General features: G+C 39.0%; 1 protein-coding gene and 1 pseudogene across 2 annotated transcripts; both read right to left on the bottom strand.

Moving 5' to 3' along the window:
- Positions 1–2,899: 2,899 nt before the first annotated feature.
- LOC308525389 (olfactory receptor 4D11-like) lies at positions 2,900–12,020 on the bottom strand (annotated as a pseudogene). The gene is made up of 2 exons: positions 11,812–12,020; positions 2,900–3,628 (listed from the first exon to the last, which is right to left on the bottom strand). The product of its transcript is annotated as an olfactory receptor 4D11-like (transcript).
- On the bottom strand, positions 5,598–6,542 carry LOC308524227 (olfactory receptor 4D6-like; the record flags this gene model as incomplete). The annotated part of the gene is made up of 1 exon (XM_081098445.1): positions 5,598–6,542. The coding sequence occupies one exon, from the start codon at positions 6,540–6,542 to the stop codon at positions 5,598–5,600; it is 945 nt and encodes a 314-aa protein (XP_080954571.1).
- Positions 12,021–12,544: the final 524 nt, after the last annotated feature.

The following is a 12,544-nucleotide window of genomic DNA, read 5'->3' as shown; positions in this document are numbered from 1 at the left end:
CTGTCTCCAGGAAATAAGCCTGTGAAAATCCCTCTTCAGTGTGTAATTAAAGGGGTCCGAGGAAACAAAAACTGCCTTTTCTTCCATTCCAAATAAAACTAATTTTTATGCCTGTCATTTCACAATCTCCTCTTTTTATTATTATTATTACTATTATTATTTTAATCCTCACCAGGGATATTTTTTCCATTGATTTTTTAGAGAGAGTGGAAGGGAGAGGGAGAGACAGAAACACATTGATTGGTTACCTCCTGCCAGCTTAAGTCCACAATATCCTCTTTATTAATATCTCTTAGCTGTGCTGTCTGTCACTGAAGGTTCACCCTGGAATGCAGCATCTTGTGTACTTATTACTTTATGTTTATGCAGAATACATTTATGAATATTAATGATTCTATCTGGATTTCAGTTTTTTTCACTTTTCTTTCCTCACTCTTATGCATAGATACCAGACCCCACAGGCACACACACTCATGTAGAGTAATGCTTCTTACCTAAAACCTCCAACCTTCGTTCAAGGACATCTTAATTAATGTTCACAGGAACCTTGGGACTCATTCAGCATCAGACAACTCTGTTAAGTAGTGAATTCAGAGGCTTATCTTCTATCCTTACGTGGAAAAAGACAAACTCAAGAGTAGTATTTGCTTGACTCCTCCATGCTGATTCACGGTGCTTCGTCATATTTACCAATTCCCTAACCCCAGGACTAGTGTGAGAATTATCAGAGGGAATAGAGTTGGATATGGCTGTGGAAAAATTATCCTGATGGTGAGCTTGTTCCAGTGGGAGTAATTAAGATGTTATGCAGGCACATATGCTTGAGAACACAGTTTTTTTTCTAGCAGCAACAAACTCTACTCAGGCTCCCCTGAACTTTTCAATTGGACCTCAACTTTTGGACCTCCACCTTTGCCTCTGCATTGTCCAATTTTAGTAAAAATTCTGCTAAGTCGGTTCAGCCAGAGCCCTCACCTTCCATGTCTAACCAGATTCCTCATCCTCTACCCTCCCCAAGAGATATCTGATCGCCCTGGCCTATCTTCAGCAGAAATCCTGATAGGTCAGTTCAGTCAGAATCATCCCTGATGTTTCCTTTCAGTAATATTCTTCTTGGGAAACGAAGGTCTATTCTTAGGGATTCTGAACAAGTTCTTTAGTCAGTTTTGCCCATGTGGGGTGATTTCTGAAGTGTGACACACAAGTCCTGGAGGGAGCCCTTGGACCTGAGGGGGGTGTGTAGGCCAGAGTGAAGAAGCTCCCTCTCAACGGCTGATGCACAAAGTGGGTGATGGAGTTCTCATGGGGTGCACATGTAGCCAGGAAATCCACCCTGGATCCATCAGCAAATCCCACTTGCTCAACCTTCACAGTGTTTAAAAATCCTCACCACCTCCACCATTACTACCTAAGTCATGTCTTCATTACTTCTTTCATGGAACTATTTCGGTAGCCTCTTAGTTGGTCTTTTTGTTTTTGTCTATACCTCTCTTCAGTATATTTATAACAGCAGGCTCTGAATTTCTGTGAAAACATGCACCATTAATTCTGCTCTTTGAAGCCTCTAAATATACACCCCATCTTACTTAATGTGAAAGTCAAAATCCTTACAATGATGGAAAAGGTCCTAATGACCTTGTCCCGTGGCCCCATTATCTCTTTGACTGCAACAACTACCTCTCTTCCCCTTGCTTCTTCTCTTCTAGTTATAAAGCCCCCCTGACTGTCTCTTGGACACTTTGGGTACATCCCCAGCTCAGGGCTTCTGCATGTCTGATTTGTGGACTGAGATTTATACCAGGACATGAACATTTTTTTTTTCTTCAGTTTCAAAAATTTAGATCTAGGATCTAACTCCAGAAATGGTTGGAGGAGGGGCAGGGGGAAACTCTCAGCAGCTGTAAATAGCATAATAAGTAAACAAGTAATAGCCAAGTTGATATATGGAATAATGTTTTCTGCTTCATTCCAACCTTTTTGAATGTGTATGCATAGTCTGAAGCATCTTCAGAGGTTTCTGCCATTTTTAAGGAGTCATGTTATCAGAGAATACAAGATGCAATAGTTATTATTTTTGTTTGCTTTGCTCCATTTTTTTTGGGGGGGGGGGTAAAGAAGGAGTTAAAGAAGTTTCATTTTTGCTTAAAAGAGCTTTCCCAGAGTGGTGATTCATTTCCATTCTACATGATTATAATGAACACAGTTCTCCTGGCTTTCATAATAGTGTGAATTCAAGGTCATATGTGTAACATGGGTTTTCCTGAAATCCAGTTATTTATTTATATATGGGGCATCCCTTGTGTTCATATTCTTATATGAAAGGTATTAGCACTATAGTTACAATAGCAAAATTTTAAAAATATTAAATACATCTTGTGTTTGATTTGGGTCTGGGCTAATTTCTAAAGAATCATTTAGCAATACTGGTCTGATACTAAATACCCCGTGAAGCTGCAATTAGTTGAGGGGCTGCTGGTTCTAAGAACTAGGCAACTGACAAGAGGATGAGGGGAAAATTATAAGTCTGGATGCCAAGTCCTGAATAAATAATCTCCTTTTCACTTTTGCACTATCTATAAGTAAAGTAGATATGTTAAATGAAAAGTACATATAGAACTGGGACAATATATTTTTTTGTTATATTTGCCACTTATCCTAGTTCAATAAGATGCTTGTAAGATAGACTAGTGACCTCTCTGGTTAACAATTGGATTTCTCTACTTTCTTTTATAACATAAAATTCATCTTTCTACATTATTAGTTTATGCTAATCAGAATCTTTGAAAGTCATGTGTACCTTAATAGAAATATAAAAATTATCTAGAAAATTTTTTAGTGAATACAGTTTATTTGATGGACAAACATTTTTAAAGGTGGTAAGAAGGAGTGAGCTACTGGTCTATACCCTGTCAGCAAGCACAAGTCTCCTCTTCAGCCTCCTCATGGCTGACTTCATCTCCTGGGTCCTCAAACTGTAAATTAAGGGGTTCAGCAGAGAGGAGATGACAGTGAAGGCGACAGCAATGGTCTTATCTGTGGGGAGGGCAGTGAAGGGCCGGGTGTAGACATAGATGCAGGGCACAAAATCCAGAGTCACCACAGTGATGTGGGCTGTGCAGGTGGAGATGGCTTTCCTCCTGCCCTTCCCTGACTGAGACCTTACTGTACTACTAATAATATGACCATATAGGACACAGGAGAAAGAAGAACCACAGTGTGGTTAGCAGTCCATTATTGGAAGTCAGTTGCTCAAGCATAAAAGTGTCTGTATATGTGAGGTTGAGGACCTGGGGGACATCGCAGTAGAAAGTGTCAAGAATATTGGGTCCACAGAAGAGGAGCGGGAGCAACAGGGAAACCTGGAGGACGGAGTGGATGAAGCCCTCCGCCCAGAAGGCTGCAATGAGGGCAGTGCAATGCCCCATCCTCATGAGGATCACATAGTGCAGGGGCTTGGAGATGGCCACATACCCATCTAATGCCATTACCCACAAAGAAAATACATCCATCCCTCCAACAAGGTGGAAGAAAAACATCTGGGTCAAGCAGCCACTGAAGGCAATGGTCTTCCTCTTTTAACAGAAGGTCCGCCAGAACCTTGGGCGCTGTGATGGAGGAGAAGCAGATACTGGCGATAGACAAATTACAGAGCAAAAAGTACATGGGGGTCTGAAGGAGAGACTCACAGGTCACGGTGACCATGATGAGGAGGTTTCCCAGCAGAGTTGTCACATACACATAAAGTAGGAAAAGAAATCAGACCCAACTCAGTTCTTGATTCTGGATGGGGCCAAAGAAAATAAATTCTTGTGCCATTTTTTGGCTCCATGGAGTCATCTTCTTTTTCTCTCTTTTGTTTCAATCTACTTCATATGAAAAAGTACTTGCCTACTTATTTGGTTTTCTTCCTAAGCACTAAGAATGCAATTCAGAAAGCTGCCTACACGGCTGTGCCATTTGTGATTTTTTAGTTGCCCAAATTTTCAAGATTGCAATCAGCTTGGTGATTAAGTAAAATGATCACATACAAAGTCATTCAATAATTCTTTTTCTATAAAACTGCTTTTGGCGAGGATAAGCTTTTATTTTAAGTAATGATATTTCCATAGCCTATTTTAATTAACTTATTTTAGTTTTAAAATTTTATTATTATTTTCATTCCACACATATTTATTGAATGCCAGGAGCTGTCTGAAGCATTAAATACAAAAATAAGTAAGACATGGTTCCAGCCATTGTAGTCTTATAATCTATAAGTTTAATATTCATATTAGCAAATATTCTGTTGACTTCAACAGTGTTTTTTTGTGTGAAAAAAAGATATCATTCTGTTTCCTGTTGCAATATTGCTGTGGTGTGAATCAGTTTCCTTGCTTTTGGATGTTTAATGTTGAATTTCTTAAAATTATAGACTCTAATCCTGTGTAACTGGTCATTATGATTACCCTATACTAATTAGATGTTTTTGCTTAATTATTTTAAAATGTTTATAATTTGCTATTGGGGAAACAGATAGAAACAATGTGTAAATCCAAATCTCAAAGTATATCAATAATTTTTTAAATATTATGATTGAAACACTTAAACATGAAAGTTACCCTCATATCAGATTTTAAGTGCGTGACACCACATTGTTAACTACAGCCACTGTGTTGTACAGCAGACCTATAAAATTTGCCTCTCTTGTATAACCGATGAGGTCCTTGCTTGAGTGTGGAGGAGGGAATAAAGATAGTAACCCACTTCTGAGAGGTGGTCCATGCTATGTCAATCATGCTCTCCTCTTCCTCTTTCCCTTTGTGGGTCAAAGACAAGAGAATGAAGGGATGACACAGCAGGGAGAGACACTGGTATCATTAGAATAATGCCTATTTAAAAATACATATTTTTAATTGGTTTCAGATAGGAAGGGAGAGGGAGAGAGATAGAAACATCAATGATGAGAGACAATCATTGATTGGCTGCCTCCTACATGCCCCATATTGGGGATAAAGCTCAAAACCTGAGCATGTGCCCTGACTGGGAACTGAACTGTGACCTCTTGGTTCATGGGTCAATGCTCAGCCACTGAGAACACCAGCCAGGCAATAAGAGAACATTTATAGCAACTTCCAAATGTCTATGGATAAATTGGACCCCATTGTCAAAGTGCTTATAGCTGATCAAAAGTGGATGATTTGAAAAAGAAGTGAATGATTTGTGTAAATTGATGAACATTATGCATGGCAAAATGTGAAATGTGTCATGAGAGAAGGAGAGGTAGATTTTGGTGGGATTGGAGTTGTGACAGAAACTATGATTTCTAGCAGTAACAAAAGCTATTATTTAAAAAAATTTTTTTATTGATTTCAGAGAGAAAGGAAGAGAGAGAAACATCAATAATGAAAGAGAATCATCGATCATCTGCTGCCTGCATGCCTCCTTGAGCTGCAATCTGGGCATGTGTACTTGTCCAGAATCAAACCTGGGACCCTTTAGTCTTCAGGCAACACTCTATCCACTGAGCCAAACCAGCTAGGGCTTGCTGGTCCTCTTACCCTAAGGCTAGCAGCTTGAGAAAACCAAATCAGTTAGATTTCCAGTCTCAGTCTGACTGCTCACCCCAGGTTACTGCTCTCAGAAGGTCCAAGGCTCCTCTTCAGTCTCCTCATGGCTGCCTTCATCTCCTGGTTTCTCAGGGTGTAGATCGTAGGGTTCAACATGGGAGTGATGACCGTGTTATTGATGGACACGGCTGTGTCCATGGGCAGCGTAGTGAAGGGCCGGCAGTAGATGTAAACAGAAGGCACAAAGTGAAGAGTCACCACCAGGATGTGGGAGGTGCAGGTGGAAAGGGCCTTTTTCCGGCCCTTCCCAGAGTGAGATCGGAGCATCACCAGAATGACAGTATAGGACCCCAGGAGCAGGAGGAACCACAACAGCGTCACCAGCCCATTGTTAGAGATCATGAGAAGCTCCAGAGCAAAGGTGTCAGTGCAGGCCAGTTTAACCACCTGGGGCACATCACAGTAGAAGGCATCCAGGGTGTTGGGGCCACAGAAGGGGAGTGGAAGCATCAGGATTATCTGGACAATTGAGTGCAAACCACCACCCACCCAGGAAGCCACCACTAAGGCCACCCACACCTCTCTCCTCATAATGGTCACATAATGCAAGGGTTTGGCGATTGCAAGGTACCTGTCATAGGCCATCACAGAGAGGAAAAAAATATCTGCCCCACCAGTGAAGTGGAAGAAAAAGATCTGTGCCATGCAGCCATTGTAAGAGATGGTTTTCCTCTCTGACAAAAGGTCTACCAGCAACTTGGGAACGGTGACTGATGAAAACAGAATGTCTAGAACTGATTTGTTCCTTAGGAGAAGGTACATGGGAGTGTGCAGGTGGGAGTCACAAGTGATGGTCACCACAATGAGGGCATTGCCCAGCACAGTTGTCACATACACAGCAAGGAAGAACACAAACAAGAAAAACTCCAGTTCCCGAAAGCGAGTGAATTCTAGGAAGACAAATTCCCTCACAGTGGTGTGGTTACTCTGGCCCATGATGGGGATCACCTTCTTCCAGGTCTACGTTGGGAGAAGACATGTTAGGATTAGGACTATGGTATCATGAGGCGGCAACATCACTTATCATATATTGTTATAAGGCTTTTTTAAGCATCCAAAGAATCATGACTACTCAGAAAATTGGTCTGGAAAGTCTTTATCCTGATGGTTCTTCATTCCTACTCCAAATACAGTGTTTACAGGAAGAACCATCACACTTCTATGCCCTTACTCTAACCACAGGGTCATGAGAGGACAATGGTCATTTGACTCTGGCTTATCTTATGTCCTTCAAGAGTAACTTCCTCACATGTATGCAAAGCTTTCTATTTTACTGCAACATTTCATCTTTATTTTGATTCTTATAATGTCTATAAAGTGGTTATGGGGAAACGGAGCTTACAGCCTAATATTTTACATGAGAGGCTGGGGATTTTAATCAGCCAAAGACTTTTAGTTCTTATTGACATGCATATCAATAATTGCACATGGATATTTTACCTTTCAGAGGTTGAAGACTGAACACTATAGATATTAGAAAATTATATGTGTGCTAAGCTAAAGTTGCCTGCAATTGTGTCTTCAGGATGCCTTCACTTACCTTTAGGTTAGAAAAGTGAGCCTGCAGTGATTCCCCATCTTCATGGTTCTGTTCGTCCTCACCCAAACACGTGCACTGTCCACTGCTCACTTAGACACTGAACTGGAAGTCTAATAATATAATAAGCAGCATGGGGAATAGTGTCAGATATTTGTAGGAAAAATAATTTTCAAAGAGGAATAATGCAGTTGCTGATGCCATGGGAGTTATTAAAAGTTGCTAAGCAACATGTGTAAATATTGGGATTTCCCCATCTATCATTCTATTGCTTTCTATTCCACTGTGGTCTGAGAGCATACTTTGGGTAATTTGTGAAAGTGTGTTTTATGGCCCAGAATGTGGTCCATCTTAGTGAATGTTCCATGTGAGCTTGAGAAGAATGTGTATTTTGCTGTTTTTGGAGAAAAGTAATTTATAAATATCAATTAGATCCAGTTGATCATTGCTGCTGTTCAACGCAATGCATCCTTCCTGATTTTCTGCCTATTGAATCTACCGATTACTGATTGAGGGGATCAAAGTCTCCAACTATAATAGTGATTTGTCTATTTCTCCTTGTATTTCTATCAGTTTCTGCCTTGCTTATTTTGACACTCTGTTCTTAAGTGCACACATGTTAAGGATTATTATGTAATCTCAGAGAATTGACCCTTTTATTATTATCATTACAAAGACCCTCTGTTTATCTCTGATCATTTTCTATGTTCTAAAGTTTGCTTTATCTCAAATTAATGTATCTACTCCAGTTTTCTTTTGATTTTTCTTTCTCCATTTTGTTACTTTTAATCTCTGTGCATTTTTATATTTAGAGTGGGTTTCTTGTTCTATAACGATACCCAACATATACTTGGGTCTTTAACAAAAACACCTATTTTGTAGTCCCTGTCTTTTAATTGGTATGTTTAGATTATTTGCATCATCAGGAGGCTTGAAAAGTCAACCAAGGGACTCTATTTCATCATTCTTTTATTTTGTCCTTAAAAATTCAGTTTAGAGCAATGGTTCTCATCCTCTGGGTCGTGACCCCTATGGCGGTCGAATGACCCTTTCACAGGGGTCACCTAAATACATTCTGCATATCAGATATTTACATTATGACTCATAACAGTAGCAAAATTACAGTTATGAAGTAGCAACGAAAATAATTTTATGGTTGGGGGTCACCACAACATGAGGAACTGTATTAAAGGGTCGCGGCATTAGGAAGGTTGAGAACCACTGGTTTAGAGAATAACCTTGAGAAGAACATTCAGAATTTAAGGGTAAGCTTTCTTAGCACCATAAATTCAATTTTCTACTAGATAAGTTGACACCAGAAGAAAAGGAACAGGGATTTGCTATCCTGAATGCTACTTTAGAAACATCAGAATGATTTATCACCAGGGATTTTGACATAATTGAAATCCCTGAACAGTTATTGTGAAAAGTATATAGATTTCCTGAATTTAGAAGAAGGGATTCTCTTCTTGAGCCATAAATTACAGGAATTACATATATGTATGTAATTTAATTTCTGCAGCTATTTTGCAAAATAAATATGAAAATTAAATGTCAATCAATTTTAAATGACTAGTATCCCTTTGGTAGATTTGGAGAACGAGGATGGGAGAGCATAAGTGACATCCATAAATTGTCAGAGTCTGGATCTGGGATTAGAACCTTGATCATCTGAGAAATATCTTTGTGCTAATGGCATCAAATAGCAACTGTAAATTATCTGGCACAATACTTCATGAACTGCAGGCACTCGGTCAATGTGACTTTCTCTGTAAATGAATAAATGTGTATCAATGTTAGCAGCCAGACTGTGAGGGTCCTGAAGTTTTCTGTGAGGGCGCCTTCTTCTGCTCAGGAACTTGTACTCAATGTTCCCTTCTCCCTTAAGCGTCTGGCTTTCTTTCTAGATTCTTAATGTTCAAATGACTATGAAACTTAAAAAATAACCTCTTTTAAAAGGGAACGTTTGGTATTTTATTCTTTTAAAATATATTTTATTGATTTTTTACATTTGGTATTTTAAAAGGGACCAGCCTTAAAGTAATAGATGAGTGTCAGATGGTAGAATCCCAGGCAGCAGCGTAAAAATAAGGGAAAATTTGAAGGTTATGGACCTCCCTTGTGCCTAGAATATATGGCACTTCCTGTTTCTTTGGATAGGAGTTAAGAGCAAGCAACCTCCTCAGGAACTTGTTGTTGTTGTTCTAATTTCTCTTCCTGGGAGCAACATTTCTAAGATTGGTTAGGATGTCCATCAGAGGAGCAGAAGAGAAAGGGAAGAATTTGGGTTAAATTTATAGAAAGGCAGAAAGACTAGAGTAATGCATGGAGAAGAAACACTATAAAAAAGTTCCTGTCACCTGGCTGAGTCTGATTTCCCAAGGCTCTTAAGGAAGACTGGACGATACAAACATAGAGAAAATGCCGGCTGACTGTCTTCCCTCTCTCTTTCTCTATCTCTGCAGTCTGTTCTCTACTGTATTTTTTAAAGCTATTCTGCTTTGGATACAGTTTAATCAGGCACATGTAGCCCCTTTCAGTCTTCAAGTTGCTGTCTAATGAGACGGGGAGAATAAACTGCAAGTGTGTGTTTGTGAGTAGAAGACACTTGAAATGAGGAGATAAAAGGAGTTTGGAGACAGTGTAACCTCTAAGAAACTCATTTTTTTTTATTGTTTAAAGTATTACAAATAATAGTACATATGTCTGCTTTTTTTCCCCATTGACCTTCTCCCGGCCTCCCCTACCCACCCGGCACATGCCCTTAACCCACCCCCCAGTGTCTTGTGTTCATTGGTTATGCTTATATGCATGCATACAAGTCCTTCAGTTGATCTCTTACCCCCTGTTCAACACTTCCCAGCCTTCCCACTATAATTTGACAGTCTGTTCCATGCTTTTCTGCCTCTCTGTCTATCTTTTTGTTCATTAGGTTATAATGTTCTTTATTATCTATAAATGAGTGAGATCATGTGATTTTTTTCTTTCACTGCCTGGCTTATTTCACTCAGCATAATGCTCTCCAGTTTCATTCATGCTGCTGCAAATGGTAAGAATTCCTTCTTTTTTTACAGCGTGTAGTATTCCATTGTGTAGATGTACAGTTTTCTAATTCATTCATCTGCTGATGGGAACTTAGGCTGTTTTCAAATCTTAGCTATTGTAAATTGTGCTGCTATGAACATAGGGGTGCATATATCCTTTCTAATTGGTGTTTCTGTTTTCTTGGGATATATTCCTAGAAGTGGTATTACTGGGTCAAATGGCAGTTCCATTTTTAAATTTTTGAGGAAACCCCATACTGTTCTCCACAATTGCTGCACCAGTCTGCATTCCCACCAGCAGTGAAGAAAGGTTCCTTTTTCTCCACATCCTCTCCAACACTTGTCATTTGTGGATTTGTTGATGATAGCCATTCTGACAGGTGTGAGGTGGTACCGCATTGTTGTTTTGATTTGCATCTCTCGGATGATTAGTGACTTTGAGCATGTTTTCATGTGTCTCTTGGCTTTCTGAATGTCCTCTTTCGAAAAGTGTCTATTTAGCTTTGCCCATTTTTTGATTGGGCTGTTTATCTTTCTTTTGTTAATTTGTATGAGTTCCCTGTAAATGTTGAAGATTAAGCCCTTATTGGAGATAACATTGGCAAAGATGTTCTCCCATGCAGTGGGCTTTCTTGTTGTTTTATTGATGGTTTCTCTTGCTGTGCAGAAGCTTTTTATTTTGATGTAGTCCCATTTGTTTATTTTATCCTTAGTCTCTCTTGCCCTAGGATCTATGTCTGTAAAGATATTGCTATGACGTATGTCTGCAGTTTTGCTGCCTATGGAGTCTTGTAGGATTTTTATGGTTTCCCGTCTTACATTCAAGTCCTTTAGCCATTTTGAGTTTGTTTTTGTGTATGGTGTAATTTGGTGATCTTGTTTCATTTTTTTTGCATGTATCTGACAAAATTTCCCAGCACCATTTATTAAAGAGGCTGTTTTGACTCCATTGTATGCTCTTGCCTCCTTTGTCAAATATTAATTGAGTATAATGGCTTGGGTCAATATCTGGGTCCTCTATTCTGTTCCATTGGTCTACAAGTCTGTTCTTGTGCCAGTACCAGGAAGTTTTGAGAACTGTGGCTTGATAATATAGTTTGAAGACTGGTATTGTGATCGCTCCAACTTTGTTCTTCTTTCTCAGGATAGCTGTGGCTATTCGGGGTCTTTTTTTATTCCGGATGAATTTTTGGAGAGTTTGTTCTAGATCTTTCAAATATGCCATTGATATTTTAATAGGTATTGCATTGAATCTATAGATTGCTTTAGGTAGTATGGACATTTTAATGATGTTGATTCCACCAGTCTATGAACATGGTATATTCTTCCATTTGTTTATATCTTCCTCTATCTCTTTTTTCAATGTCCTGTAGTTTTCTGCGTACAGGTCTTTTATGTCCTTGGTTAAGTTTATTCCTAGGTATTTTAATTTTTTTTTGGTGCAATGATAAATGGGATTTTTTTTTCATTTCTCTTTCTTTGAGTTCATTATTGGTATATAAAAAGGCCATAGATTTCTATGCATAATTTTGTATCCTGCTACATTGCCAAATTCATTTATTAGGTCTAGTAGTTTTTTGATGGAGTCTTTGGAGTTTCCTATGTATAGTAGGAGAAGCAGATGTCAAGGATGGCTAGATTGCAGAGCAGGAAGTACATGGGTGTGTGAAGGCGAGACTCACAGGTCACGGTGACCATGATGAGGAGGTTTCCTAGCAGAATTGACATGTACACAAAACACAGAAAAAGAAATAAGACCAAACTCAGGTCTTGGGACTGAGTAAGTCCCCGAAATATAAATTCTTTCACTCTGGTGCCATTTCCCAAATCCATTGAATCATGTTTCCTCTTCCTCATGTAGCTTGGAAAAAATGAAAATTGTTATTTCAGAAAGTGTTTACTCTCCCTTAATGGATTCAGGTTTATAGAGGCAGGTATTAGGTCTGAAAACCAGTGAGTTGTTATGACCACATGAATAGCTTAGGTTATTGCCAGTGTGTCCAAAAGGACATCTTATTGCACAAGCATGCACTTAATTATTCTTTACTCTGTAAATTATAATGTTTTAGAAAATACATGAAAACAATGTTAAGTATACAAGTTCTAAGTATCCAAGATATACAGGTGGATGTGAAATATTCAGAAAAGGACTATTGTGACACAAAGGATATAAAAATGGAGTCAGATTGGTGTGTGGTTAAGGCAAGTGCCTATTTGCTGTGACTTGGGTCCTTTGAATTCCACAGGAGGATTTTTCCCCCCCAGATTGTGCATTCCATTTAAATAGTTTAAGATCCTCTATCTGCGAAATGGTTCTCTTTGGACTGAGTTCTGCAGAAACACTCTTCCCTTTATTT

This window comes from Myotis nattereri, assembly GCF_964212035.1.
Source record: "Myotis nattereri genome assembly, chromosome: 9".
In the NCBI taxonomy this organism is placed as follows: domain Eukaryota; kingdom Metazoa; phylum Chordata; class Mammalia; order Chiroptera; family Vespertilionidae; genus Myotis; species Myotis nattereri.
Note: the sequence above shows the minus strand (reverse complement) of the source record. Positions and strands in the feature narration are given on the sequence as shown.